Source organism: Sturnira hondurensis, unplaced genomic scaffold, assembly GCF_014824575.4.
Source record: "Sturnira hondurensis isolate 20B ecotype Veracruz unplaced genomic scaffold, ASM1482457v3 Scaffold0021143, whole genome shotgun sequence".
In the NCBI taxonomy this organism is placed as follows: Eukaryota; Metazoa; Chordata; class Mammalia; order Chiroptera; family Phyllostomidae; genus Sturnira; species Sturnira hondurensis.
In genome coordinates this window covers 19,930,663-19,957,646 of record NW_028093774.1, presented here as the reverse complement: position 1 = coordinate 19,957,646, position 26,984 = coordinate 19,930,663, and the positions used below count along the sequence as shown (strand labels likewise).

The 26,984-nt window shown below is 41.6% G+C and overlaps 1 protein-coding gene across 7 annotated transcripts in view; it reads left to right on the top strand.

Moving 5' to 3' along the window:
* Nucleotides 1-26,984, top strand: part of TTLL5 (tubulin tyrosine ligase like 5) — a 255,466-nt gene that overhangs the window by 54,719 nt on the left and 173,763 nt on the right. For 6 of the 7 annotated variants that reach the window (XM_037031347.1, XM_037031345.1, XM_037031344.1 and 3 more), the window contains exons 13-19: nucleotides 2,791-2,872; nucleotides 4,416-4,477; nucleotides 5,811-5,905; nucleotides 18,019-18,132; nucleotides 18,409-18,500; nucleotides 20,763-20,825; nucleotides 26,734-26,772. In XM_037031347.1, coding sequence (XP_036887242.1) covers nucleotides 2,791-2,872; nucleotides 4,416-4,477; nucleotides 5,811-5,905; nucleotides 18,019-18,132; nucleotides 18,409-18,500; nucleotides 20,763-20,825; nucleotides 26,734-26,772 — 547 coding nt within the window. The remainder of the gene's footprint in view (nucleotides 1-2,790; nucleotides 2,873-4,415; nucleotides 4,478-5,810; nucleotides 5,906-18,018; nucleotides 18,133-18,408; nucleotides 18,501-20,762; nucleotides 20,826-26,733; nucleotides 26,773-26,984) is intronic. The other variant, XM_037031350.1, reaches the window with a different exon arrangement.

The following is a 26,984-nucleotide window of genomic DNA, read 5'->3' as shown; positions in this document are numbered from 1 at the left end:
ATAGTGTTGGAAGGTGAGGAAGTTTAATATTCTTGTTACAAACTACCACTTACCTTTTAAAACCTTCAAAGCCCACAGAAAAGACCAGTCCTGAGTTAAAAGGGTTACCAGGGCTCCAGTAGCCTGCAAAGGACCCAAATTATATTTCTTAAGCCGAGCTGATTATGTTAAGAGGCAAACTTGATACAAATGCTGTCTTTTCACTGCATTTCTTTCCCTCAATTCCAGCCGCTTAGGTGAGCTGGGCTTTGCCCTGCGTGGTAATGCTATCACACCCCCTTCAGTGACAGTGGGTCGGAGCCTGGTTCATCTACGCACGCAGTTCCATTCAGAGTCGACTATGGCGTTGTTTAGCACTAATGGGTTTTACTCACCCATGTAAAAATTAAGTTGTCACTGTAAAGAGCGTTTTCTCTCTTTGGGTCATTTTTTTTTCTTCCCAGAATATTGGTTCTCAGCCTTTCAGCCAAGATTCTTGGAATTTGCCTCTTAATTTAGGAAATAGATAAGTAGCTGTGTTGGCTGCTGAAAGCAAGGTGTTGAAATAGTCGGTGTAATTGACGTTACTCTGATTTCAGTTTGTCTTCATTTGTGGCCGATTCTGCAAATCTGATCAATATGTGGATCAATCATTATTCTCACCCTGTTCCTTATACTATTATTATAAATATCACCACTTTATGAAACAGTTGAGTCCTGTGCTTCTGCTTTTAAAAACTGAAGAATGTTGTTTTCTTGTATCAGACTCATATTCTGCTTACTCTTGCTTGTGTGATATTAACACGGACTTGTAGGTGTTGCAGTCAGGGTTTCCCCTTTGAGTACTTTATTTAGTGCCGTATCACAGAAGATTTTTCTCAGATTAAAGGGGCAATATTCTGTGGATGAGTGAAAGGTAGGTAAAATATTCAGAAGAATGTACTGATCATAAAAGCTATAATTTGCTAACAACAGAAATTAGGTGAAGGAACTTTCTTTTCTTTACATTTTATAGTTATAGATAATATGTGATTTTTGTGTACTTAACATGAAAGGGAAACCCAACTCAGACTCCCTTATAGTTTGTGATTATTTTTGCACATTAAATGGAACCCCAGATCGGTACTTTTGAAACCAACTCACTCATGGAGGCTCTTCCCGAGAGAGAGTCTGGATGTGAACGTCTGCCTGAACCCACACTGCGTAAGCAGGAGTTCTGGGCACGGGCTTGCTGAGCATACAGATATCGGCAGATGGTGATTAGCAGAGAGTATAGGGAAAGCAGAGGATGATAAAGAAATAGCAGAGAGAGGGCCCTGGCTGGCATAACTCAGTGGATTGAGCGTGAGCCTGTGAACCAAAGGGTCCTGGTTCAATTCCCAGTCAGGGCACCTGCCTGGGCTGCAGGCCAGGTCCCCAGTAGGGGGTGTGCAAGAGGCAACTACACATTGGTGTTTCTCTCCCTTTCTCCCTCCCTTCCCCATTCTCAAAAAATAAATAAGTAAAATCTTTAAAAAAAAAAGAGAAGTGATTTCCTGTCCACAGTGAATCGGTGGTAGAGTCCTGAGGAGGACCAGGTGTCCTGATTCCCATTCTGGGAACCTTGGTGCTGCGTCGCACTTCCTGTGTTCTGAGGACATTCATTAGCACCATCTTTTCAGAAGCCTGTGTTTATTTCCCTGTGTTTTTGAGAGGGTCGAGAAATGAAAAAATCTTTCTAGTAATAAAGAAATGTGTTTCCAAATGAAAGTTTCCAAATTTCTGGAAAGTAGCCGCTGGTGTTCTGTGGGTGTGAGCTGCGGGCTGTGACCTTGTGGTTGAATGGTAAGAAGGTGGTGTTTCCTCTTAAGGAGAAGGTACAGACAGTACCTGAGGGACGGAGGGGGCGTTCTGAAAGTCTGGTGTATTCTGTGTGTGCGTACCAAGGAGGACTGTGGGGAGGGTCTCACTAACAGTAATAATGATAGAGGGAAGGTTGCCAACTAAGTTCCAAAAGTAGCCTCGCACCCCTGCATTCTGGGAGAGAAGTCTGCTCACAGCCCTTGCTTTGCTTTTTGCAGCAGTTGGGGGGGGGGGTTAGGGTGAGAGAATTAGTAAAGAATCTGGAAGCTGAGGAAGTTCCATCTCCGGCTCCTCCTGGACGTGGTGCGAGGTGGCTCCCCCCGCCCTGCTCTGCCTCCACTGGCTCTCTCCTTTCTCTACTGTCTTTCTCTGTTGGGCCCGTGTGTTTTATTTTTTATCTTCAGAGGGAAATGGGAACTATAGGGGAGGGGAGAGGATAAATATATTTTACACTTAGATGTCTTCTTGACTAGGTTGTAAGAAGCAAGATCTTGGTTTAAGAAAACGTGATGGGAGGACCCTAGAGAGCTGTCGTCAGTAGATTTTTCTGTTTTCAGAGTGTGGTGGGTGAGTGGTGGGGACAGTCCACACCAGGCCCCAACAACGCTGGTTTGGGTGCACGTGTGGCATTCCTTTTCTCGATGCTTCCCCCCACCCAACCCCCCACCCCATGGCACAGCAGAATCGTACTTATTAACCTTTAGAGTCAGACTACTTTTTGTGTAGAAGTCAGAAATGTCAGTAGAGTAAGATGATAAAAACAGTGGAATTTTGTAGCATTGTTTTCTTATCTCTAGAGCTTGATTAATTTCTCTTGAACTTGAAAGGTTCTCTGCTTCTTCTTCTGCTTATTACTTGTACTCAGCAAGTTTCTAGGCCTTTGATGGGAGCTGGAGTGAATCTTGTAGATCTTTGCTTGGATGTGACATGGAAAATGATCTTGTGTATTGTGTTATATTGCATTTCTAGAACTCTATGGCTTTGACGTGCTCATAGATTCTACTCTGAAGCCATGGTTGTTGGAAGTGAATCTCTCTCCTTCTTTGGCTTGGTAAGTAGTCTGTTCCATCCTCCTGGAGAAGGAGAGCTCTCCAATAAGAGCACTTAAACACGCTTTCCCCGATCACTTCTCTGGGAGGCTTCTTACCCCGGTTACTATGTAGAGGTGTGTAGAATCTCTAAAATTGGGAGAGTCGTGGTAAGTTGTCAAAGTCCATACGGCAACTGTGGATCCTGATGGGACTAGTCATTTTGTGCTGTTTACTGTGCTGTTCGGCTTTTAAGGGATGCTTCTTGCATTAATTTTTATCCCCAGTTCTCTTGCTCTCTCTCTCTCTTTTAACTTTGTAGGTGTTCTGTTAAGGCTACAGAAATATACGTGGTATTACATTTCCTTTATTATGAAAGGCTCACACAGACTCAAATCCACATACACTGTAAAGATACAGAGCCAGCCCTAGGGTAACGTAGGTGACAGCTGGTCCTTTTACCCTGTTCATACTCTGATACGTACCCAAGATTAAAGTCTAAAAACTTCAAACAATTAAACACAAACTTTAACCTATTTTTTATTCAGAAGAAGGAAATAAGAATATTTTTCACTCCCAGGGAAGATTTTGCTTATACCTGTAGCGACACCCAGAGTTTCTATTAGCTGTATGCTTTTCTAAATGGCTAGAGAACCCTGGAGATATATTCCGTAGACCACCCAGGTGCTGCATTTTTAAGGATGAGCAATGTTGGCAAAATGCCAAGTAATCAAATAGAGACAGATTGACCACTTTGTGGGGCAGGAGTTTGGCTTAATCCCAGTCGTAAGGTGGGGAGCTGGAGCCCTCAGATGTTGCGCTGCACTCTCGTTGAGCTGGCGTTCAGCAGCTTGCCCAGCCAGGTGCATCACACGCTCGGAGCCCCCCGGAGTGAGAGTGAAGTTCAGGGCGGCCAGCGCACTCTGGCTCACGAAGACACACTTCAGCACCGCGGCCAACGTGGCGGCCACTGCCGTGGGGCCTCCAGCTTGCAGTCTGTGTTGTTTCTGTGTGGATTCCTGCTGCATCATCTGGTGATATTTTGGTACAACTTGTATTTTTTTTGCCCTCATTTGCAAGCCTGTAAGCTTATGAAGATTGATTTATAACAAAAATGAAGCCTTAAAAAAGTGCCAAGATAGCCAAAATTTCCTCTTTTGCGTGCACGATTAGACTATTGCATCAGTAAATAATGATTTGAGTGAAGGGCACACTTATAAAAGAGCAGTTTAAAGTCTGACCTAAAAGCCACAGCGATCATGAAGCCGTATTCTTGACTTGTGCAGAATTTGCATTGCGTAAGACCTTCCAGAATAAAAAGATTGCATGTCAGGGAAATCAGCGCCTGGGTGCGTGGCCTGCCTTACAGAGGATGAGCTTAACACCAAGGTTTTATTTCTAGTATTTTTGCCAGATTTCTTTGTCTTTTTCCATGGATTCGCTGTACTTTACGTGTCACCCCTCATTGACATTTGCAAGTTTTTGCTAAATGGGGGCCTCTTAGGGGCAGCTGTTATGTTTACCTACACAGTTATCAACTGCTCTTTTCTTTCTCTGTTCTGTTAGTGATGCGCCGCTGGACCTAAAGATTAAAGCCAGTATGATTTCTGACATGTTCACTGTTGTCGGTGAGTAGTGGCAGTGCCCCGGAACGCACACAGAAGTCACCCAGCGCGTCCGTGTTGTCAGGCTCCACGGGTGTTGCCAACTGGCAGTTCCCGAGCCACGCTGGGTGTTTTGTACTAAAAAATTATATTTTCAGGGAAGTGTGTATGTGTTTCTGCTGCCCCTGGCTCCATCCTGTCCTGAGGTTGAACCACGACTAGGGCTGAGACTTAATTCCTGGGCACAAGAATTAGGAGCTGAGGAAGAGAATTAAGCAAAAATCTGGAGAAAGTATATTTTTCTCTGAGCTGGGACAGTGAAAGCCACTGAAGAAGCTTTGTTACAAAGGAGACTGGCTCTGTTTCTGCTAGACAGTCTCTACTGGTGTCAAGGTGATCTTCTGTAGAAGTAGTGTTAACTGAAGCAGTTCAGGGAAGAACACCCTTTTGAGTAGATAATCCAAGACTTTGAAATGGAGGCGGGCAGTCAGGTAGGTATGTTGAGGGTTTGTTGTTGTTTTTCTAAGTACTCTAAAAAGTCATATTAAAATACATTTGAAATGAACCGGTGCTTGGTGTACCAGCTGTAAAACTTAGGTACTCTCTTCTCCTTGGGCGGGAATCTGCTTCCTTTTAGGATAAAGTGAAATTAGCCCAAGCCCAATCTCTGAAGCCATAGAAAGGCCGCAAAAACCCATTTTGTTGTTGACTTTTTAAAATTGAATTTAGTGGGTGACATTGGTTAATGAAACTACACAGGTTTAAGGTGTGCAGTTTTGTAACACATCACCTGTGTGTCGTGTTGTGTGTTCGCCACCCCAAGTCAAGGCTCCTTCCGTCCCCGTTTATTCCCCCACAAAGCTCGGTTTGAAAGTTGCCAGTGGAGCACCTTCAGCAGCTCCAGAGGTGGATCCTGCAACAGGACGAGACTCCTCACTTGCTCTTGGAGTCTCCTGGTAAAAACACCGTTATTTTCCAGACACCACCCAGGAAGCCACTTTAAAGTGATTTGTTTGTATTAACAACTGTGCATTTTTAAATGGTGGTTTGCACCTTGGCGCTGAAGTTCATCAAAACTGTGCATCTTTCCCTCAGAGTCACATTTCAGCTGCCCAACAAGGAAGGCTGATTTAGCTCTATGTTTTCCTTTCTTGTTCTCCCCAGTCACAGTGGTCCGAGTTCCAGCGGAGTGTGTGTATGGGAGAGTCATGTCTGATCTAACCAACCCTCCTGAGGATGGATCGCTATAATATTTATGATGTTGAGACTGAGTTAGTACATCTAGAGAAAAGGTGCAGCTAAACCTGCTGATTTCTTAGAAAATGGCAGGTTTTAATGTTTCCCATTCTCCATTCAGGATTTGTGTGCCAAGATCCTGCCCAGAGGGCATCAAACCGGCCAATTTATCCCACCTTTGAGTCTTCCAGGCGAAACCCTTTTCAGAAACCTCAGGTGAGCAAATCAGCATCAGAGAGCCCCACGGAGGCGGCATACTGGAAAGTGGCGTCTGGTGTAAATGAATGAGTTGAAGCTCTGCATGAGGTTACTCAGGACAGGAGAATTTGGGGACCACTCCAGATAGGAGGCCGTTACATTCATCTGTGGCTCCGAGCTTGTGCTTTCAAACAGACTTTCTGTCTGCTTTTTTTCTTTTCTTTTGGCTTCTTTTTCCATTATCTTTCCTTTTTGATTTTTCCCTCCTTTTAACAATTGCCCTCTTTTTAAAAAAATCAAATTGACATGCTCATAAATTAGGCACAGAGAGGGAGCCTACAGATTTCTAGTCTTTACTGTGTCACATTTTTTTTGATCTTCAGAGATACTCAGTTGAAATAATATCATCTCCACAAGTGGTTCTCTTCAAAAGGATCCTCACCGGTGACGAGGTGTTGATTGAGGTTAAGTGAGATAAAATGCGAGTGGAAACCTGTACGTGTCTGAAACATCATTTGATTAAGCGTTGCTCCAGTCTTTATGATTTTGTTCCAGTTAAACCAATCAGCTAATCACTCTGTCTTCTCATTCCATCCTCTAATCAGTCCCTGCCTGTCTAGACCTGGCTAGTTTCCACTTGTTTCTTTGTGTTCTTATCTAAAAAGGTCCATGTTTTCCGCTCTTCCGCCTGAGCAGACTACCTCATCTGCTCAGAGGTTTGGAGATTATTTCTTATTAAATCCATCCACTCTGGTCAGTACCTTTACTTTTCATTTCAGTATTATTTACTTAGTGTCTATTACATTGTTCTGCACTCATTGATTTGTTGTTTTTACATTGTCCAGGACTCCTCTGCTCTCCTCTGCTGGAGTGTAAGCTCTCTGAAGGCAGAAACACCTTCTTCTTCTTCTCCCTCCCCTTTCCCTTTTCTTCCCCCCACTTCCACTTTAGCCTTCCCTGAATCCCTTTTCTCCACCCTTCTCCTCCCACTCCTCTCTTTCATCTTCTTTTTTTTTTTTTTTTTTTTTTTTAGAGGGGAAAGGAGGGAGAAGGAGAGAGAAACATCAATCTACGGAGGAAACATTAATCAGTTGCCTCTCAAATACCCTCAGCTAGGGACCTGGCCCTCAACACAGGCATGTGCCGGACCATTGGCAACTCTTCGGTCTACAGACCGGCACCCAGTCCACTGAAGCACGCCAGCCAGGGCCCCCCACCCCTTTTCTTCCTCTTCCTTTTGCCTGCTGGTCTTGTTTAGAGTAATGCTCTGTCTGCGTGCCATGCTCATATAATGCTGTTTATTCAGATAACTTTTCATTGGAACGGTTTGCAGACTCAAATGCCTGTAGGGGCAATAGGTGGACAGTGGGAATGAGGAAGTAGGGCCAGGTGTAATACCGCTAAGAGTGAGGGACTGCAGGAAACTGGAGAGGGCACGCCTCCTCCGAAAAGGGGCCGCTATTTTACTAATGCACCGTGACTGGCTGTCGCTGTCAAAGAGTGTGGGCCATGTGTCGTCAGATTTTCCTACTGTCAGGAAGAATCAGAAATCTTACTTTAAAATATTGGCAACTAGTTCAATTAAAAAAATACTTTGCAGACAAACACAACGCGTCTCTGCACTGGATTTCGTCTGTGGGCTGCTGCCTGTATCCCGCTGCTGTGGACAGTGTTGTGACGCAGAACGGGCCATGCTGTGTTTTAAGGGGCATTATCTTGGATTGGAAGTAAAATGAGATAACAGGGTCGTACTTATTCAGTACATCATCCCAGATCAAAGCATTTTCTTTAATTTTTAATAGGAAAAAGTAGAGGATTAATGGAGGTATACCAGGAAAACTGAATTTAGGCAGTCACATCCCTTTGCAAATTGTTTTCGACAGTACCCGTGGCCAGAGCCACAGGATTGTATGCAAAGGACTGAATGTTTCGGCACAGCTTCAACAGAGTTTCTGCCAAGGTTAACTCTGGGGGTAGCTCTGTGTCAATCTTGGACGAATTGATCCCTTTTCTTAGTTTGTCAGCTTCTATGGCAACATTTTGCAAATCGTAGAGAAATTATCACCATTTGTTTTGCTGCCTGGTAGGTAATGGCACGACCTCTTCCATGAGTGACCTATAGGACACTTATTAAAGGCTGAAGGAACTATGGACCAGGGTTTGTTTTTACACAGTGTGTGAAACCCAGTGATGAGGAGGAGTGGTTAGCTTCAGGGTCTCCAGCGTGTGACTGAGGGTAGTGCCCTCTGTGGGGAGAGGAGGAAACTGGGATGGATAGACTGCAGGAGAAAGCCGCATGGAAAATAGTAAGTGCTCTTGTTTTCCAGGGACGCAGTCTAGGTAGGTCTCTTGCTTTTGGTTTTTGCACGGATATCATCTTCTTCTTGTTTATATCATAGAGCAGGATTTGGAAAATATTCGCATGTTAGGAGAAGGTAAGGCTATTCCATTTTCTGTCTTTTATAGCGTCCAGTGTCCACACAGGTTTAGTTATCAAACACTGAACAGGTAGGTAAGTTCTGCCTCATTTGGAGACGTCATTCAAATTTTTATTTCCATTCCCGAAATGGAAGCCTTTTAGCTTTACTCTTTCACACTGCATATTTCATGCACCTGCTTGCTGAGCAGTTTAATAATGTAGATATGTGAATATAGAACATGTGAGAGTGAATGCACAGAGGTGTTTTTGGATGTGGAGTCTGGGAGCAGAGGTTGCAGGTTCTGTGAACCCTCTCGTCCTGGGAGTGAGTGCGCTGTGACAGAGGCAGTCAGATTTCAGTGATGGACAGTGTGCTGGGGCATGTCCAGGGCTCTCACCAAAGTATTCCGGAAGGGAAATATCATAGTTCATAAATAAGCTTTCTGTTGTTCAGACATCCTGCGAAACATACTGTTGTCCGTAGGTTAACAGGGGAAACACCTTCACTTTGGGTTGGGCTGTACTGGAGTTTCTCAGCAGGTACATCTGTTACGTGTAGTGATTTGCAGTTTGATGACTCTTCGAAACTCTGTTGTAATTAATGTCTTAGATCTTGTCTTTAGAATAAAGACACTATTTTATCTCCATCTCTTAATGATCGACCTTTGCCCTCTTACTGTTCTTATGAGCAGTATTTGAGAATAACCATCACTTTCTTCTATGAAGATTGTTTTTAAGCATCTCTTCGAAGTGACAGAGCGGCAGTGTGGGTGCTGCTCCTGCTGGTCGATGCTCTGACACGAGGAGGACAGGTGTTTCACACATAAGTGTGTCACTTGCAACTGTACTTCCACAGTGTGTTTGTTTGACATTTATCTTCTCTGATGCAGTTTCTTTTATTTATTTATTTATTAATTATTTTTAAAATATATTTTATTGATTATACCATTACAGTTGTTCTATTCCCCCCCTTCATTCCCCTCCACCCGCACACTCCCTCCCCCACCATTCTGCCCCACTTAGTTTATAACCACATGTCTCAAGTTCTTTAGACTCTATATTTCCCCCACTATTCTTGCCCTCCCCCCTATCTATTTTCTACCTACCATCTATGCTATTTTCTGTGCCTTCTCCCCCCTTCTCCTCCTCCCACCCCCCTGTTTCTAACCCTCCATGTGTTCTTCATTTCTGTGGTTCCACTCCTGATCTAGCCATCCTCTTGGTTTGCTTTTGTTTTAGGTGTGGTTGTTATTAACTGTGAGTTTGCTGTCCTTTCACTGTTCATATTTTTCATCTTCTTTTTCTTATATAAGTCCCTTTAGCATTTCATGTAATAAGGGATTGGTGATGATGAACTCCTTGAACTTGACCTTATCTGAGAAGCACTTTATCTGTCCTTCCATTCTAAATGAAAGTTTTGCTGGATAAAGCAATCTTGGCTGTAGGTCTTTGGATTTCATGACTTGGAATACTTCTTTCCAGCCCCTTCTTGCCTGTAAGGTCTCTTTTGAGAAATCCGCTGACAGTCTGATGGGTACTCCTTTGTAGGTGACTGTCCCCTTATCCCTTGCTGCTTCTAGGATTCTCTCCTTCATTTTAGTCTTGGCTAATGTAATTATGATGTGCCTTGGTGTGTTCCTTCTTGGGTCCAACTTCTTTGGGACTCTCTGAGCTTCCTGGATTTCCTGGAAGTCTATTTCCTTTGCCAGACTGGGGAAGTTCTCCTTTATTATTTGTTCAAATAAGTTTTCCACTCGTGGCTGTTTCTTTCCCCCTTCTGGTACCCCTATAATCCGGACGTTGGAACGTTTAAAGATGTCCTGGAGGTTCCTAAGCCTCTCCTCATTTTTTTGAATTCTCATTTCTTCATTCCTTTCTGGTTGGATGTTTCGTTCTTCCTTCTGGTCCACTCCATAGATTTGAGTCCCAGTTTCCTTTCCATCACTATTGGTTTCCTGTGCATCTCCCTTCATGTCAATTAGTTTAGCCTTCATATGTTCCTCTAATTTGTGACTATAATCAGCCAGTTCTGTGAGCATCCTGATAAACAGTGTCTTGAACTGTGCTTCTGAGAGGCTGGCAATTTGTTGGTCGCTTAGAGTTATTGGCTCTGGGACTTTGAGTTCTTGCGCCATCTTTTGGACTGTTCGTGCCTGTTACGTAGCAGGACCGGAGCCCTAGGTGTTCACCATAGCAGGGCAACTAAGTCGCTGGGTTGTGACACTGTATGTGGGGGCGGGGCCAGAGAGGAGCAATGGTGTCCCGTCTGCCGCCTCCCGCCGTGGCCCCCACAGGTGCCGCAGCTGCCAGCGTCACCGGGGCCTGCGAGTTTCGGCCCACTGCACTTGAGAGTGCCACCGCCGTCAGCCCTCCACCACTGGGTTCGCCTGCTGGGGCCTGCGTGGTCCGTCTCACTGTGCGCGAATGTGTGACCGCGGTCAGTCTGCCCCACACCCCGACTGGGTCCGGGCAGCCTGCGCGCCTAGGTCGGGGGATCTTTCCTGCCCGACCCTGCTCCGCTGCTGGCTCCGCCCCTCTTACCGTCCCAGTTGAACCTTTCTTTGTTGTGGGACTTCTGTATAGTTCAGTTTTCTGTTCTTTGGCTGTGTCTTTGTTCTCCAAACCTTTGTTGTATTCAAACTTGGTTGTGGGAGAAGGCACAGGGCTTCCACCTATGCCTCCATCTTGGCGGAAGTCTGATGCAGTTTCTGATAAGCTCAGAAGCTCGAGTTGTAACTCCCTTAGCTATTTGATAAAGCGATTTAACATGGCCTATGTGAATCGAAGAAATAAAACAACAACAACTTACTGGTTGTCTAGTGTTTAGTAAAAGGAGAAAGAGTTATATGATCTGAAGAGAAATCAGAGTATGGTTGTTTAGTATTTAGTAACTGGTTAATGTGGTTCTGTAACATGAGTTTTAATGTTTAGTTGGTAGAATTCATAACTCAGTAATATTTGGTGTTTTTTACTTAGCAAGAACCTAAGTTTGCTAGCTGCTCTCCATGGCAAGCAAGCAACACCCCACCCCTGTCTCAAATCCAAGGCTGTTGACTTCAAAGAGCTTACATTCTAAGTGTCTCTTAAGCTAATCTGTTTAAGGAGAACATTAGAAGTACTGTTTCATACCCTTCTGACTCTCTCTCTGAAGAAGTGTCTCTGATAGGTAATCCCACCGTCATTTCCCTTTATCCGTTTCAGCCCCAGCACATCCGCTCCCTTGCTGCAAGTGCCATAGGTTGCATAGCCTGTGGATGAGCAAGGCCTTGCCAGGGTAGGGGCGTCTCTGAACCCTGCTAACCCGGACCAAGCCTTTCTGGCTTCACTCAGCCACTTTTATACATACGGAATCCTTTGGCTCATATTGTTCTTTGCAGTGTTCTACTTCGTCCCTGTCTTTCTGTTAGTGAGGCGCTCTCAACTCTGCAGTAGTTCAGTCGGAACTCCCGAGAAAAAAAAGACAAGAAACTCTGCTCTGGCTGTTTTGGCTCTGTCTAGTGTCCTCTTTCTGTGGCCGCCAGATTGTGAAGTCACAACTCCTTGCCCATTGGTTGTCTGCCTCTTCCTTTTTAATCCATTATCTCTTTCTACATTTCTTCTTTCCCTTGAGTTCTGTGGTTCTCATTTCCCACTCACCAGAAATTCCTTTTCACTATTCCGAGGCAGGCAGCATGGTTTTGTGGAAGGAACATGGACTTCTGAATCAGATGGACCTGGATTCAAATTTGCTCTGTCAGTAACTTAACTGTGAGACCTTGGGCCCGTTCTCCCAGGTCTCTGAGGCTCGCTTTCCGCATCTGTCAAATGAGACTGATGATATATACATGGAGCCATGGTGAGAAAGAAACGATACACTGCAGGTGAAATATTTAGGGTAGCCCTGGACACGCAGTTTACTGTCGGAAGGTTTGGTCCCCTCCACACTTTTCAGTCCTGTTGATTTTTCTTTTACTCATTCGGTAGCCAGTGTCTGGCGTTTGTGACATTTATTTCTCTGTAGTCCTGGTTTTCAAATTTGCTGCCATCCACAAATGCAAATAAATTTCTTTGTTACTGATTTGTGTATCCATCCTCCCAGGTAGTCATGAAGATTCTAAATAACACCCAAGACCCATTTCGGAAATCACTTCCTAAGTTGATTCACTGCTATTTATCTTATCTTACGATTATGTCTTTTTAACTGTTTTCAGTTATTGTTGGTATATTTCACTTATTATGTCATGACACTAAGCCTTGATTGGCAACATAATTTTGAACAAAAATTGAATGAAATTCTTACAGATGCCTCTGTGAAATCTAAAGCCGTTACATCTATTTGCTATATTTCCTGTTTTGTAGTTTTATCCTAGACCAAAGTTTTAAAATATGTTTTAATGTAAAGCAGTGTCTATGCTATAATACTTGATGAGCCCATTAAAGTAAATGTTTGCGGATGTTTTTTCTTTGAATATTTATTTTCTTTTACTTGGGATTCAAGTTAGACTTACCAGGCAATAATCACCAGGAGCATACTTGATACATCTGTGAAGACTGATACCTCAGTGTTTTTTTCCTAATTCTCTGGTACCTCCTTAGTTCTTCATGGCTTTTCAAACCATGTAAGTGGTTTGGGTAAGTTTATAATTGTAAGTGGCTTGGGTAAGTTTTTTTGTTTGCTTATTTATTTTTAAAGCCAGTTCCCTTAATAAGAAGATGCATGTCTCTTGGACCTGCTGACTTAACATTTATCTCAAATTTTCAGATGTTACTTATCTCTCTTTTTATAGTAACACAGGCCTACTTACTTAGTTACTTTTTTTTCTTATAATTTCAAGGTATACTTCTTGTTATCATTATGTTTAAACCTTTTTGGTTAGCCTTTTTTGTCTATTCCCCCCAGATTTATTCATATTTGGTTCCTTTTGTTCATTTTCTTTAATTTGATAGAATGAATTCATTTTGTTTTTTAAACTTGATCTTTTATTATCACAAATAAATCAAGCTATTTCTAGGTCATTTATTTTTAACAATTCTGAACTTTGTAAAATAGCACTGGGACATTTTTATTCTCTGCATGTGTTCTCTGTCAAACAGATTTTATTTTTGTCCTTCAATTGTGCTATCTTTTAAAATACCTCATCTTTTTTCATATTCTATGTTTTGTCCAGTTCTTTTCATTGGTGGTACTTGCCAGCTTTCTTGGGCTGAGAATCATTTTTCTGATTCAACATCTAATTCTTACTGCTTTTCAGTGGGGACAGATGGTTCTCTGTCTTACTGATTTTATGTTCTCAGTCATTTTTCGCTAGCAAAAAAGGTTAGATGTGTAAGGGTCTCTTCTCTGGGTATATTCCTGAATCATAAGTTGTAATGATAATGATTTAACATCTCTGATACAGGTTGCTTGGCAGATTTTTCGCCTAGACAGTATTGGGCAGTTTTAAGGCTATCTGAGCACCCAGTAATTTAAATCATGTGTCACCCAGCCAGAGACAATGGTTCCCTTTAAGTTCAGAGGTGCTTTATTACCTTAGTGAGTTCATTCAATCCAGTGGAATATGCAAATTTATTCTGTCTACCACACAAAGTCAAAACTACAGAAAGGCTTGCATTTGGACTGTTTTGCTCATTTTTGACAGTTCCTGATGGCTTTTCTAATTGGTTGTTTCCTTTTTTCTTTTACTTTGCTTTTAATCTCCAGGCGTGACTTCTGGGCACTCATAAGCATCTCTGCCTCCTCTTCCTTGACCTCCTCTCTCACTCCCTCTTCCACTCCCTCAACCTATATCTACTTTCTTCTCACTGTGTCTTCTTTTTTAAAAAATATATTTTATTGATTATGCTATTACAGTTGCCCCAGTTTTTTCCCCTTTGCCCCCCTCTTCCCAGTATCCCCTTTCCCTCCGGCATTCCTGCCCTCCTTAGTTCATGTCTGTGGGTCATGCATATAAGTACTTTGGCTTCTCCATTTCCTATGCTGTTCTTGACATCCCCCTATTTTGTACCTACCATTTATGCTTCTTATCCCTGCCCCTTTTCCTCCATTCTTCCCATTCCCCCTCCCTGCTGATCTCCATTTAACCCTCCAAATGATCTCCATATTCATGAATCTGTTCCTGTTCTGGTTGTTTGCTTATTTGTTGTTTTAGATTCAGTTGTTGTTAGTTATGAATTTGTTGTCCTTTTAGTGTTCATAGATTTGATCTTTTTTTTTTCTAAATAAGTTCTTTTAACATTGCAAGTAATAATGGCTTGGTGATGTTGAACTCCTTTAACTTTACCTTGTCTGGGAAGCACTTTTATCTGCCCTTCTATATGATAGCTTTGCTGGATACAGTCCTCTAGGTTGCAGGTCATTGCTTTTCGTCACTTCCAGTATTTCTTGCCTTCTTGGCTGTAAAGTTTCTTTTGAGAAATCAGCTGACAGTCTTATGGGAACTCCTTTGTAGGTAACTGCTTTTAAAATTCTATCATCTTTAACCTTTGGCTTTTTAATTATGATGTGGCTTGGTGTGGTCCTTTTTGAGTCCAGCTTGTTTGGAAATCACTGTGCTTCCTGAACTTGTATGTCTATTTCCTTCACCAAATTTTCTTTCATTATTTTTTAAATTAAGTTTTAAATTTCTTGCTCTTCCTCTTCTCCTTCTGGCACCCTTATGATTCAGATGTTGGTGCTTTTAAATTTGTTCCAGAGGTCTCTAAGCCTATTCTCATTTTTTAAAAATTCTTTTTTCTTCCTGTTGTTCTGATTGAATGCTTTTTCCTTCCTTGTGTTCCAAACCATTGATTTGATTCTTGGCTGCATCTTCTCCATTGCTGGTTCCCTGTTGATATTTCTTTATTTCACTCAGCGTAACCTTCATTTCTTTCCTTACGTTTTTGCTGTACTCAGTGAGTTCTTTGAGCATCCTAATCACCACACCAGTGTTTTGAACTCTGCATCTGATAGGTTGGTTATCTCTCTTTCATTTAGTTCTTTTTCTGGGATTTTGTTCCGCTCTTTCATTTGGGCCATGTTTCTTAGTCTCCTTAACTCAGCAGCCTCCCTGTATTTGTCTCTGTGTGTTAGGTAGAACTGCTGTAAAAGGCACCTGTAATTATGTGGGGCGGAGCCTTAGGGAATCACTGGGGTGGGGGAACTCACATCACCACTTTGTGACTCTGTGTGTGGGAAGGACTCGGGAGAGGGGACAATGCCGCTGCCTGGCTTCTGGAGGTTTGCCTAGCATCCCACTTCCAGTCACTTCACCCTCTTCCCATATGTGACTGGTGCCCTTCCAGCTGCTGCCCTGGTGGTGCATTCCAGAGAGGGTGGATTTGTGTATGTCCTAAGTCTGTGCAGGCCATTTAAATGAGCTCTTCAGAAATCCCCCTCTGGGGGGATTTCAACCCCCACTGGGTTTTACAGCCAGAAGTTATGGGGAATTATCTTCCTGGCACTGGAACCCTGGGACCTGCAGTCTGGCCTGGGGCTGGGATTGCTCTCTCCCAAGGTAGCCCTCCTGATTTTTGTCCACCACACGTGAGTGCGGGACTGCCCATTCCACTGCCACCACCTCTCCATGCCACACGAATCTCTGTGCCTCTCTGCTGTCTCTGCGACTCTGCCCCCTCCTACCCATCTGGATGAATGTAACTTCTTTAAATCCTTGGTTGTCGGACTGCCATACAGCTCAGTTTTCTGATGGTTCTGGTTGTTATTTGCTTTGAGAAATAGTTGTAATTCTCTCTGTGGTCATGTGAAGAGGCAAAGTGTGTCTACCTACTCCTCCATCTTGACCAAATTCCCTCACTGCCTTTTCTGTCACCTGTGTCTGTAATTTAGATCACATTCCATAATAGTTCATTTTTTAAACAAATATAGGTAGGATTCAACCAGTGGGCTAGGGTAGTAATATGTTGTTGCTTATGTATAATGCATTTCTCTATAAACCAGTTCAGCAGATATTGTGTTGATTTTTAACAAATCTCTCATCTCATATTGGAAAGCTGAGATTGGCAAAATACTTTTGACTTTCTAGCCTGATATTTTCTAGTAGTTTCTGCAAGGACACTGGAAATCTGGGTAGATTTTTAGAGAGGCATTTGAGATTCCTAGTCTTTATTTATTTATTATTTTTTGATTTTTTATTGTTCAAGTACAGTTGTCTCCATTTTCTGCCCACCACTCCCCCCTCCCCACCCAATTCCACCTCCCACCCTCAATCATACCCCCTTTGGCTTTGCCCATGTGTCCTTTATACACGTTCTTTGATAACCCTTCCCCTTCCCTCCCATTATCCCCTCTCCCCTCCCCTGTGGTTACTGTCAGTTTGTTCTTTATTTTAGTGTCTCTGGTTATATTTTGCTCACTTGTTTGTTTTGTTGATTAGGTTCCACTTATAGGTGAGATCATATGGTATTTGTCTTTCACCACCTGGCTTATTTCACTTAGCATAATGCACTTGAGTAGCTACAACTTTTCACACCTTTTTCTCAGCCTTTTTAATAGTTTAGATGGAAATAGAGAGAGAGAGAACACAAGCCCTGTAGTGTCCCTTGTTTTAAGGGCACTAATTCCATTATACCAGGACTTCACCATCCTTCTGACCTCAGCAACCTGAATCACCTCCCAAAGCCCCACTTCTAAACACCATCACACTGGGCATTAGAGCCTCAACATTATGAAATTGAGGGGACACAAACATTCAGCCCATGACAGTGAGTATTGCCAAAAACATTAGTTACCAAAATGCCATTTCGTAGGTCTACACAAAGAGAGAAGTATATGCAGTAATAGCTTCTGAAAATGGGACTATTTCTCTCTGGTCAAAGTTACTGGTAGGAATTTATACCCACATTTCTTCAATTATTTCATATTTTTCCTACTTGGCAGATTTCCCTTATTTCATCGGTTACTTTATCTGTTTAAAGAATTGTCCATTCTCGTGTTTTATACTATCTGACCTCCATGTTACCTTTATATTTTTCTGTTTCTATAACCTCAAAATCAAACGTCCTGTTCTTAGGTGACATTCCCGATCATCATTCAGAAAGGGAAGTAGCATAGATTATTGGGGGCTCCCTAATGTACACGGCACATTATTTCTCTCTTCGTGGGGTTGTCAGGGCTGTTGTCCTGGATTCCAGTTTCTGCAAGTCCAGCGGCCTAAGTATTTCTCAAGTTGTAGCCTTTTGGTCACAGCGCTTTTATGTGTCACCCATGGCTCTCATTTTAGAATTTTTGTCCTCAAGTTCTAAAACATCCTGTAGCCCAACTTTTTCATCTGGGCCCGTATAGATTGCTTATTGGTTTCTGTCATATGTCTCACTGCTATTCTTCCTTCCCCAGTGCTGAAAAGAATATAGTACTGAAATAAACACACAAGTTTACATTGAGGATTGTTTCAGATTTTTTCCCATATTCCTGAAAATACCACATGTATTCTAAACCAAGATTAGGAGTACTAGCTTAGAAAGACATGTGGACATCTTTCTTTTTTTTCCTGGGTGTTACTCTCAACCCATGGTATCTTCCTACTCTTCTGTTATCTCTTCTTGCCTTTGAGTTTACTAGCTTGCATCGATTTCCCAGGGTTTCAAGTTAAGAGATTAATTACAGAAAATTGGCTTTGGATTTGAGCTTATACTCTATTTGGAAAGATAATGATGTTGGGGCACTGAATAGAAGGAAATGAAGAAAGATAGTGAAAATGGTTTTTGTGGTTTTGTTTTTGTTTTTCCTTCTTTGTAGCGTTCCCGTCCACACTCTGCCAGTGATGCGGAGATGAAAAACCTTGTGGGCTCAGCCCGGGAGAAGGTGCCGGGAAAGTTAGGTGGTTCTGTGCTTGGTCTCTCAATGGAGGAGGTAAAGATAACTCCATTTCAGGCTTTTGTGGGTTAACACAGGGCTTGGTGAAAATTAGCAAGTTATTAATAATATTCACAACCAACTCCTATGTTATACTGAAAAAGACTAAAAATGGGGGAAACCTGTTCTTAGGAAACAGCATCTTAAATGTAATTGATTCTTCCTCATGCTTTTTCATATTCTTGGGTCGTTGTAGCTCTCTTCTGTCCTATAACCACATGGATTCCAGTCTTCAAAACAGGTACTCATCTTATTTTCTCTTCCTCCATGTAGATCAGAGTTTTACGGAGGGTGAAGGAAGAGAATGATCGGAGAGGTGGATTTATTCGCATATTCCCTACATCAGAGACGTGGGAAATATATGGGTGAGGTGACTACCTTTTTTTTTTTTTACTTAAATCTGTACTTCAGGTCCACACAATTGGATAAAGTGTGACATAGTGCCGTCATTACTTTTCACATAATACCTTCTTATTTTGTTTATAAATTTTGTGTTTACCAATACCTTGTTTTGAAAAAATATTGTCTTATCTTTTATATGTGTGCCTAAACCGTATGTTGTTTAGGCACACATATAAAAGATAAATTTAGGTACAATGCAATAAAATGCACCTATTTTAATTGTATAATTTGATGATGAGTTTTAAAAATATGTATTAACACTAACTTAACCATTGCTAGCTCTCTCCACTATCAAGATATAGAACTTGCCCATCACCTCCAGAAGCCCCTCAAGTCCTTTACAGTCAGTCCCCCTCATTTCCTCAAGCATGAGACATAGACTGATCTGCTTTATGTTAGTCTAGTTTTTCTAGGATTTCATATAAATGGAATCATCCAGTATATAGTCTTTGACATCTGGAGTTTTTTGTTTGGTGGAGTGTTTTTGAGATTTATTCATGTTGTTTAAAGTAATAGTTCATTCCTTATTTTTGTTATGTACTGTTTCAGTAGATGAACATACCACAATTTGTGGATTCATTCAGCTGTTTTGGATCATTGGGTTGCGTCTAGTTTGGGGCTGTTATGGAGCAAACTGCTATGAACATACGTGTACAAGCCCCTGTTTGGATATATGATCTTACTTCTCTTGAATAAATACGTAGGAATAGAAAAGGTGGGCCACATGATAAGGAGTAAGGGATAGTGTGTAGTACCATTTTACATTTTATCAGTATTCCAGTTACTCCCCATCCTTGCCAACACTTGTGATTGTCAGGCTTTCAATTTTAGGCATTCTAGTGGTAGCATATCTGTATCGTTTTAAATCGGTTTTCTGTGGATAATGATATTGAGCATTCATGTACTGTTGGCTATTTGTGTGTCTTTTTTTCCATTTTAGATTTAGGATTTTTAAATCTTTTCATTATTTTGTTATAAGGGACTTTTGATTCAAGTCCTTTCTCAGATATTTATATTGTGAATATTTTGTTCAAGCCTATGGCTAGGTTTTTCACTTTTGTAACAGTGGCTTTTAAATAACAGAAGTTTAAACTTTCAGTGAAGTCTAATTGTCTACATTTTTATTAACATATATTTATTGAGTGTTAACCAAGGGTCTAGCACTTTGCTTGGTGCCTTGGAGTATAAAACAGATAGTACGTGGGATCTCTGTTCTTTGAGAGTTAAGAGTATGATTATGGAGAAGTTATTTCAACTTACAATAAAAATAGCTCAGATTTCTGTAGCTCTATGTAGTTATACCATACTTTGTACATGTTGTTACTATTCTCATTTTAACAGTGAGGAAAGTCAGGGTCAGTCAAGTGATGTGACTTGTTCATGATGTCACAATGGGACTTGAGTCAAAGATTCTGACTCTAGATCCTGCCTTTCTCCTGCTTCATCATGATGTTTTCCAAGAAGAAACATTTCATTCTGCCAGACAATGTACGACCGTCCTTCAGACGTACAGTAAAGGCCAGCACAGTTCAGACGTGGGCACCTCTGTAAACTGGGAGCAGTCCTGTCAGGAAGGCTCCATGTAGTAGGGTGGACTTGAGCTGCTTCTGGAGGAGTAGATGGAAGCAAAAGGACCAGTGGGAGGTGTGGTGTGAGAGGGTGTGAGGAGACTTGTCAGGCCGAGCTGCAGGGTCCATGTCGCAGAACCCTGGGTACAAAGCGTCAGTGAACTGGTGGTGTAGAGTGTTCACGGTCGGAAAGCTTGGAGGAGAAAGCGCATGCCTCTAGCAATAGACTTCAGGGAGCCATTGAAATCTTTTTGAGGAGGAATACCTTGATGGAACAATCGTCTGTCTACGTTTTCATGTTTTTACGCCTCCATTCCCAGCTTCATCTGACCTTTTCTCCAGCTATGTGATTTTTTTGGTGGTTGTTTTCTTTTTATTTTTCAGTTTTATTTTCTGAATATAGTATGTCACCTTTTAGTAATCCAGGAAATTCTGCATGTATTCCTTATTTTCTAAATTAGGCCCTCTATTCATTTTATTATATTTGCTACTACTCTACTATTTTATCATTTTAAGTAGAGCAGTGTCTCCTCTTTGCCACTTTAGAAACAGTGCATTGGTAACCTGCCACTTCTGTGCTGGACTCGTGGTTTTGTTTCTGTATTTTCAGTCTCCCACAAGCTTCAGAAATAACTGGTTTCTTTCTTTGTCTTTCAGGTCCTACCTTGAACACAAGACCTCCATGAACTATATGCTGGCAACACGTCTCTTCCAGGACAGGTAGGGGTTTGCTATTCTTATAAATTTGGTAGGACTGGGTCATAAAATTGGGAAATAGTACATGCAAATGAAGGAGAAAAGTTACAAAAGTCTTTGTGTAAAACCTTTTGATAGAAAAGGCCTTGAAGAAAACACGACATAACTCATTTTTCCAGAATTCATTCACTCCCAGCATTTAGTAACATTTTCAGAGGCTGAGAATGTTAAACCAATTGAGCTGCTTTTATGTAGGGTGTTTATCTACTGACAAATACGCCTTTTTATTAATATATTTATTGGGAGTGAACCAAGTATGTAACATATTGCTTGGTGCTTTGGAATATGAAGATGGGATTGAAGCGTACCAATGTATAAATTTTAAAGATCTTCTCCTTTTAAAAGTTAAACCATTAAGATCTTTAAATAATCTTAATAGGTACCTGAAACTTTATCCTCTGTAAAGGAAGGCCCCTACGTGGTGCTTTTTGACTTTAGACAGCATGTAGCAGACATGACCCTCTGTTTTCCCAGACTAAAGAGATTAGAGCGACCAGATTAGAAAAGGTGGAGGGGAGGTAATTCACAAAATAAATACACTGAGAATTGTAAGAAATGGCAACTGATAACCTCAACACAAGGGGAAATAGGGGGAGATGATGGAAAACAGACATTGGAATTCAAATAGCACAGTAGTCGCAGACTGCTTAGTCCCACAAGCTTTTGCTGCCCCCGAGGCATAGCTGCATTACAGTAACTGACAGTACATTACAGTAACTGCATTACAGTAACTGACATAGCTGCAGTTCAGTAACTGACTCGCACAATACGGTGCCTTAGTTATTTAGGGAAACTTATATTAGATTCAGGGTACATGTCCCTTTTTGCAGGATTCTTAAAACAGAACCCAGATTTCAGCCATTTCTTGCAGTTTCATGATCTGTTATCAGGAAATGTATGGGATTTGCAATTTCTCTCTGTAAATTTGTAGTTACTACCTTTGATTAATTACACTGTGCAGCTTCTAATGAAAAGAAAGCTTCAGATTTACTTAGAAAACACAGAAGCTCTGTTTTGTATAAGGCTCTTCTATCTTTGGAGTTCATATATTTTATTAAGATGTATTTTGGCATGCTACTTTGCATCACTTTGGTTTTGCAGTGCATGAGTCCTTTCAGCTGCAAGGTTTAAGTCTTTGAACTGTAGGAAATGTCTGTCCTGTCCTTGTGGGACTTCTGTTAGGTTGAGTCTTCTGCGATGTCCTCGGTAGTTCTTCACTTTTTCTCATTCTTCTGATGTCATTGTCTCTTAGCTTTAAATGCTTGCAGACTCTTTGAGCTTTGCCTCCTAAAACCAAATAAATCTAAACTCTAAAACCTTCAGCCTTATCTATTTTATTATTTAAGACTAGCCCAGAAGAGGGTTGTTCAATTTATTTAGGCAAATATGATTTTAATATCAAAGAATTATTTTTGCTTTCTGACTAGTTCTGATAGTTTATGGATGTAGTATCTTTTCACATCTCTTTGCCTGTTTTGATTAGTTTGTTTAATGTTCCTTTGTGGTTTTTCTTTTTTTGCATTGTATTGAATTCTTCTGGATTATGTCCTTCTTTCTAGTTTATACATTATATGCTCTCCAATATTTGGTGGTCTTTGATTTCCAGTCATAGCTGTGAGTAATGGGCAGGCTGCTTGGGACAGGCAGGCTGCAGGAGCTTCCTCCCAGTTGCCTGGGTCTGCATCTGCACTGCCCTGGGCTCTGTGCTTGCGGCCAGGTCTTTCCACATGTGGCCTTCCCTCCAGGGAGAAGGAAGGCCGAGCACCACAGGAGCCAAAAACATAGGACACATTCTCCTGGGGGTATCGTACAGTGGAAAGACTTGAGATATAATAATGTATGTGCTTTTTTATTAATACATTCAATGACAAGACCTAGAAGTGGACCTAATAACCACCATAATTGGAAAAGCATAAGTGTTGGCAGTGTTTTGAGATACCTGTTAGCAACTCTAGAGTAATATGAAAACATATGTTAATTCTTTTGGTAATGAAATCACACTGATACTAAGAAGATGGTTTCCTACATGTATGTGAAAGAAATGCCAAATTTAGTTAAGAAGTTTACTATTTTTCTCTATTCACTCCCCGAATTCTTTCTTCGGGCCCTACCTAACACTTCTGTGTTCTGAAGACTTGGATTAAAAACAGCAGCAACAACCACCCTGAATTTCCCTGTTTAGGAAAGAAAGCCCTCATGATCTATCTACTCTTGACTGTGTTTTTAGCCTAATCTCCATTTCCCCACGCAGCCCAGGGCCAACCTGACCACATCTGCTTGCTCTTCGGTGCCTGTTTGTCCTTACACACGCCTGTCCCTTAGGATGACCTTCAGTCCACCCTTCCATTCTTTTTTTAAAATGCAAATCGATTTTTTTAACTTGACAAGGGGTTTCTTCTAGAAAGGAAAATTCGGTTTAACATTTGAAATTGAATCAATATATTTCACCTTATTAACAAAATAAAAGAGATATAATACCCATTCATGGGAAAACTATTGCAAAGTAAAAGAAATCTTTGTTAACCAGAAGAAATATCTGCAAAAACCTTAGAGCAAATGTGACACTTGATATTTGCTGAAAACTTTTCTCTGAGATTGGGTATGAAATACAAGTTTTAGACTCAGTCATGTAACCATTCATACTAATGGAATTAGATCTTACCAGGAAAGTTAATTGAGCTCTGCAAATTAGCATTGCAAATTCAAAAACCAGGAAAAAATAGCAAGAATAAAATATTCACTTATGTGTTCTTTAAAACTAAGATTAGAAAGGTTACTTTTTCTCATAGCAAGGTATTTAGTAAAATTAAAGATGTTTTGAATTCCTATCACCTCTTAACTTTCTAGCATTTTGACCTTTTTTTTTGTTAACAGAGTATTTCTCTTGTCACTACATCTTTTTTCCAAAAATTTTTAGATTTTATTTATTTACTTTTAGAGAGAGGTAAATGGAGGGAGAAAGGGATAAAAACATCAGTGTGTAGTTGCCTCTCGTATGCCCCCAACTGGGGACCTGGCCTGCAACCCAGGCATGTGTCTGGACTGGGAATTGAACTGGCGACCTTCTGGTTCATAGGCTGGCACTCAGTCCACTGAGCCACACCAGCCAGGGCTCACTAAATGTTTATATTTTTAAAATTCTACCTCCCATGTGTACCTTATGTTTTTGAAATTTATGTTGCTATCTATGTCTTTCTCATTATAAGAACAAGTTTATGATCTAAACCAGGGGTGTCAAACTCATTCTCACTAGGGGCCACATCAGCCTTGAGGTTGCCTTCAAAGGGCCCAGTGTAATTTTAGGACTGTGTAAATGTAACTACTCTTCAACTGTTAAGAAGTTGACATTACATTCAGCCCTTTGAAGGCAACCTCAAGGCTGATGTAGCCCCTGGTGAAAATGAGTTTGACACCCCTGATAAGCTTTCTAAGCTAATAGTGATACAAATTTCTTATCCATTGTAAACTAGGTATATTTTTATTAGCTGATTTAAGAGTTAGATGATTCAGTCAATTCAGTTTTTCTAAATCTTTGTTCTATTTTATCTAACTACCTGGTAAGTTAGGCAGCAGTGCTTACTACTACTTTTTCTCAGTCGATGTTTAAGTCCTCTCTAGTTGGCATAATTGTTCAGGAAGCTGTCTTGGACATTTCCGAGGAGCTCGTTTTTGTAAGCTTTGGGTTAGGCAAGCACCTGTGATGTAACCTAATGGAATGATGCCCTGAAGTACAGTCTGGTTTTCCAAATTTTGGTGTTCAGTAGCTGTGCTTCTCCATGATAACCATTCATGTGGTATAATTTAGAGTTAGGGCCTTAAAGTTATTCCAGGATTCTGTCAAGTGAGTGAAGAGGCCACTCCACATTGCTGCACGTGATGGGCAACAGATTGGAGCGTTTGTGTAGGCATTCAGAAAGGAAGAGCCATGTGCTTGGATGAAGTTGATAAGAGGCAGTCTCACTACCTGACTTCCTGGGCAGAACGTTAGCCTTCCTTCAAAGGAGTCGCTCACAACTGGCGCCACGTGAGGTGCACGGGCCAAGCCTGGGCTGCCCGCCACTTCTTCCCACTGATCTGGTCTCTGGCACAGCCGGTGCTGCTACTGCCGATACACCCATCTCTAAATTTTTTCCCTAGGTGTGTCCTGCATCCTCTTACCCTGACCAGGAGGAGGTTCTCCCAGCCCTTTTTATCCCTCAGTCTGGTTTAGATCCCCATGGTCTGTAATAATTGTCTGTTTTCTGGGCAGTCTACCTCACGCGTTGACTTACAAGAGTGAGTATTTTGGTAAGTTCATTTTTGTCAGTATCAGCAATCTACCACATGGTAGGCACACACAAAAAACAGGCATCGGAAAAGTGGAAAAATTGAAATTGCGTATCGCAGGTGCCCTGGCATCTTCCAGTAAGTCTGTTCTCTTCAGCCTGAATTGAGGTTTTTCCCTCCTGCACACTCCATTGTATTCTTGTCAGAATTTCTTTCAAACTACTTCTTTACTCATTTTTTTAGGTTAATTTTGTCCGACTTTCCTGCCCTCCTTCACTCCTTCACTCCTTCACTCCTTCACTCCTTCACCTACCCCTGCCCTGGCCTCAGTGTTTCCCATACTTCATTGCAGGACGCTGTGCTCTACCGTCTGGAGGCCTTGTACACCATGTCTGTCTCCTGGCCCCACCCCGGACTGAAGCATTAGTGCTTACTAAAAAAGCTGCCTAGGGGACGCTAATATGAAGCCATGCTTGCAGATTAGTGGGGAAAACCATTATCTGATGAAAGTTAAAAGCATCTTAAGACTCTTGGTGACAATGTGACAATATCAGGACATTAGCATGAATAGTAAGACATGAGAAGGGAAAGATGAAACATTTTGGTGAAGACAAACTTTCACTTGATTTTCTTATAGATAGTACATCTTGGTATTGATTGCATCTGTGTCTTTAAAAAAAAACACCCAATACCAAAGGTTACATGCTGTGCGGTTTCATTAATGTAACATACTGAAATAGTACACTTTTAGAATGGAGAGCAGATTACAGGGAGTGGGGGGTGGGGCCAGGTAAGAGGTGTGTTGTCACAAAAGGGTAACATGGGGGATCCTTATGGCGATGGAACTGTTGGGGGTCTTGTCAGTGGTGTGGGATACATCAGCTTGCACCCAGGTAAGATTGTGCTGAACTAAATGAACACATTTACAAATGTGTACAAGTAACACTGGGGAAATTTTGAAAAGAGTGTTAGGTGAAAGGCAATTGAATGAGGAGAAAATATTTTTAAAGAAAGACAGAAACCAATTTAAACATGAATGGCATTCACTTCCTGTGGTTAGAGTGATGGGGAGCGTCACTTGTGGGAAGTCTGTTTCTCAGGAGCAACTTTTGAACTCCTGAGAACTGCAGTTGGTTTCTCCTCCTCACACAGTTCAGTGAAAGTATAAAGAGCGCTGGAGTGTGAGACCTGAGCCCTGGGTTCACATTTAAACCTATAAAGCTCCGACCTTGGGCTTGTCACAAAATGTCTCTTTATGAATGGGGCTGATCATAACCTTCACATGACTGTTGTGAAGAATAATGTGACCTGATTTGTGATTAGATGTACACAAGCAAGCAATTGTTAGGGTTTTTCTCTAAAATTCATTGATTCTATCCCTTTTATGTTTTACTGATCCTCCCTCAAGCTCAGGGTACTCTATCTGTTTTCTCAGCTCGTTCTCAGTTTGTCTCTCTGCTTCTCCCCCAAGATGCCTTCGGTGGCATAATTCCACACTGAATCTCTACGGTACACGTTTCAGGTGTGTGTGCGCGCATGCGTGTGTGAACTCGGGAAAGAATATCTGCACAGTGCTCTAACCCACTTGTCCTTTCTGCTTCTGTAGGGGAAACCCAAGAAGAAGCTTATTGACAGGAAGAACACGGTAACTGACTTTTAAAAGTTGAGCAATTTCTTACGTGTGCATAATATGTGACCATGCACAGACTAGGCATGATGCTTCATATAACTATTTTCAGTGTGGCTCAGCCTGAATTGTAACATAAAAATGTTTTCTATTGAAACACTATTCTGTGGCAACTCTTCACAAATGAAGTTTGGGATTTATGTACTTACCATTTCAACTGATAACAATAG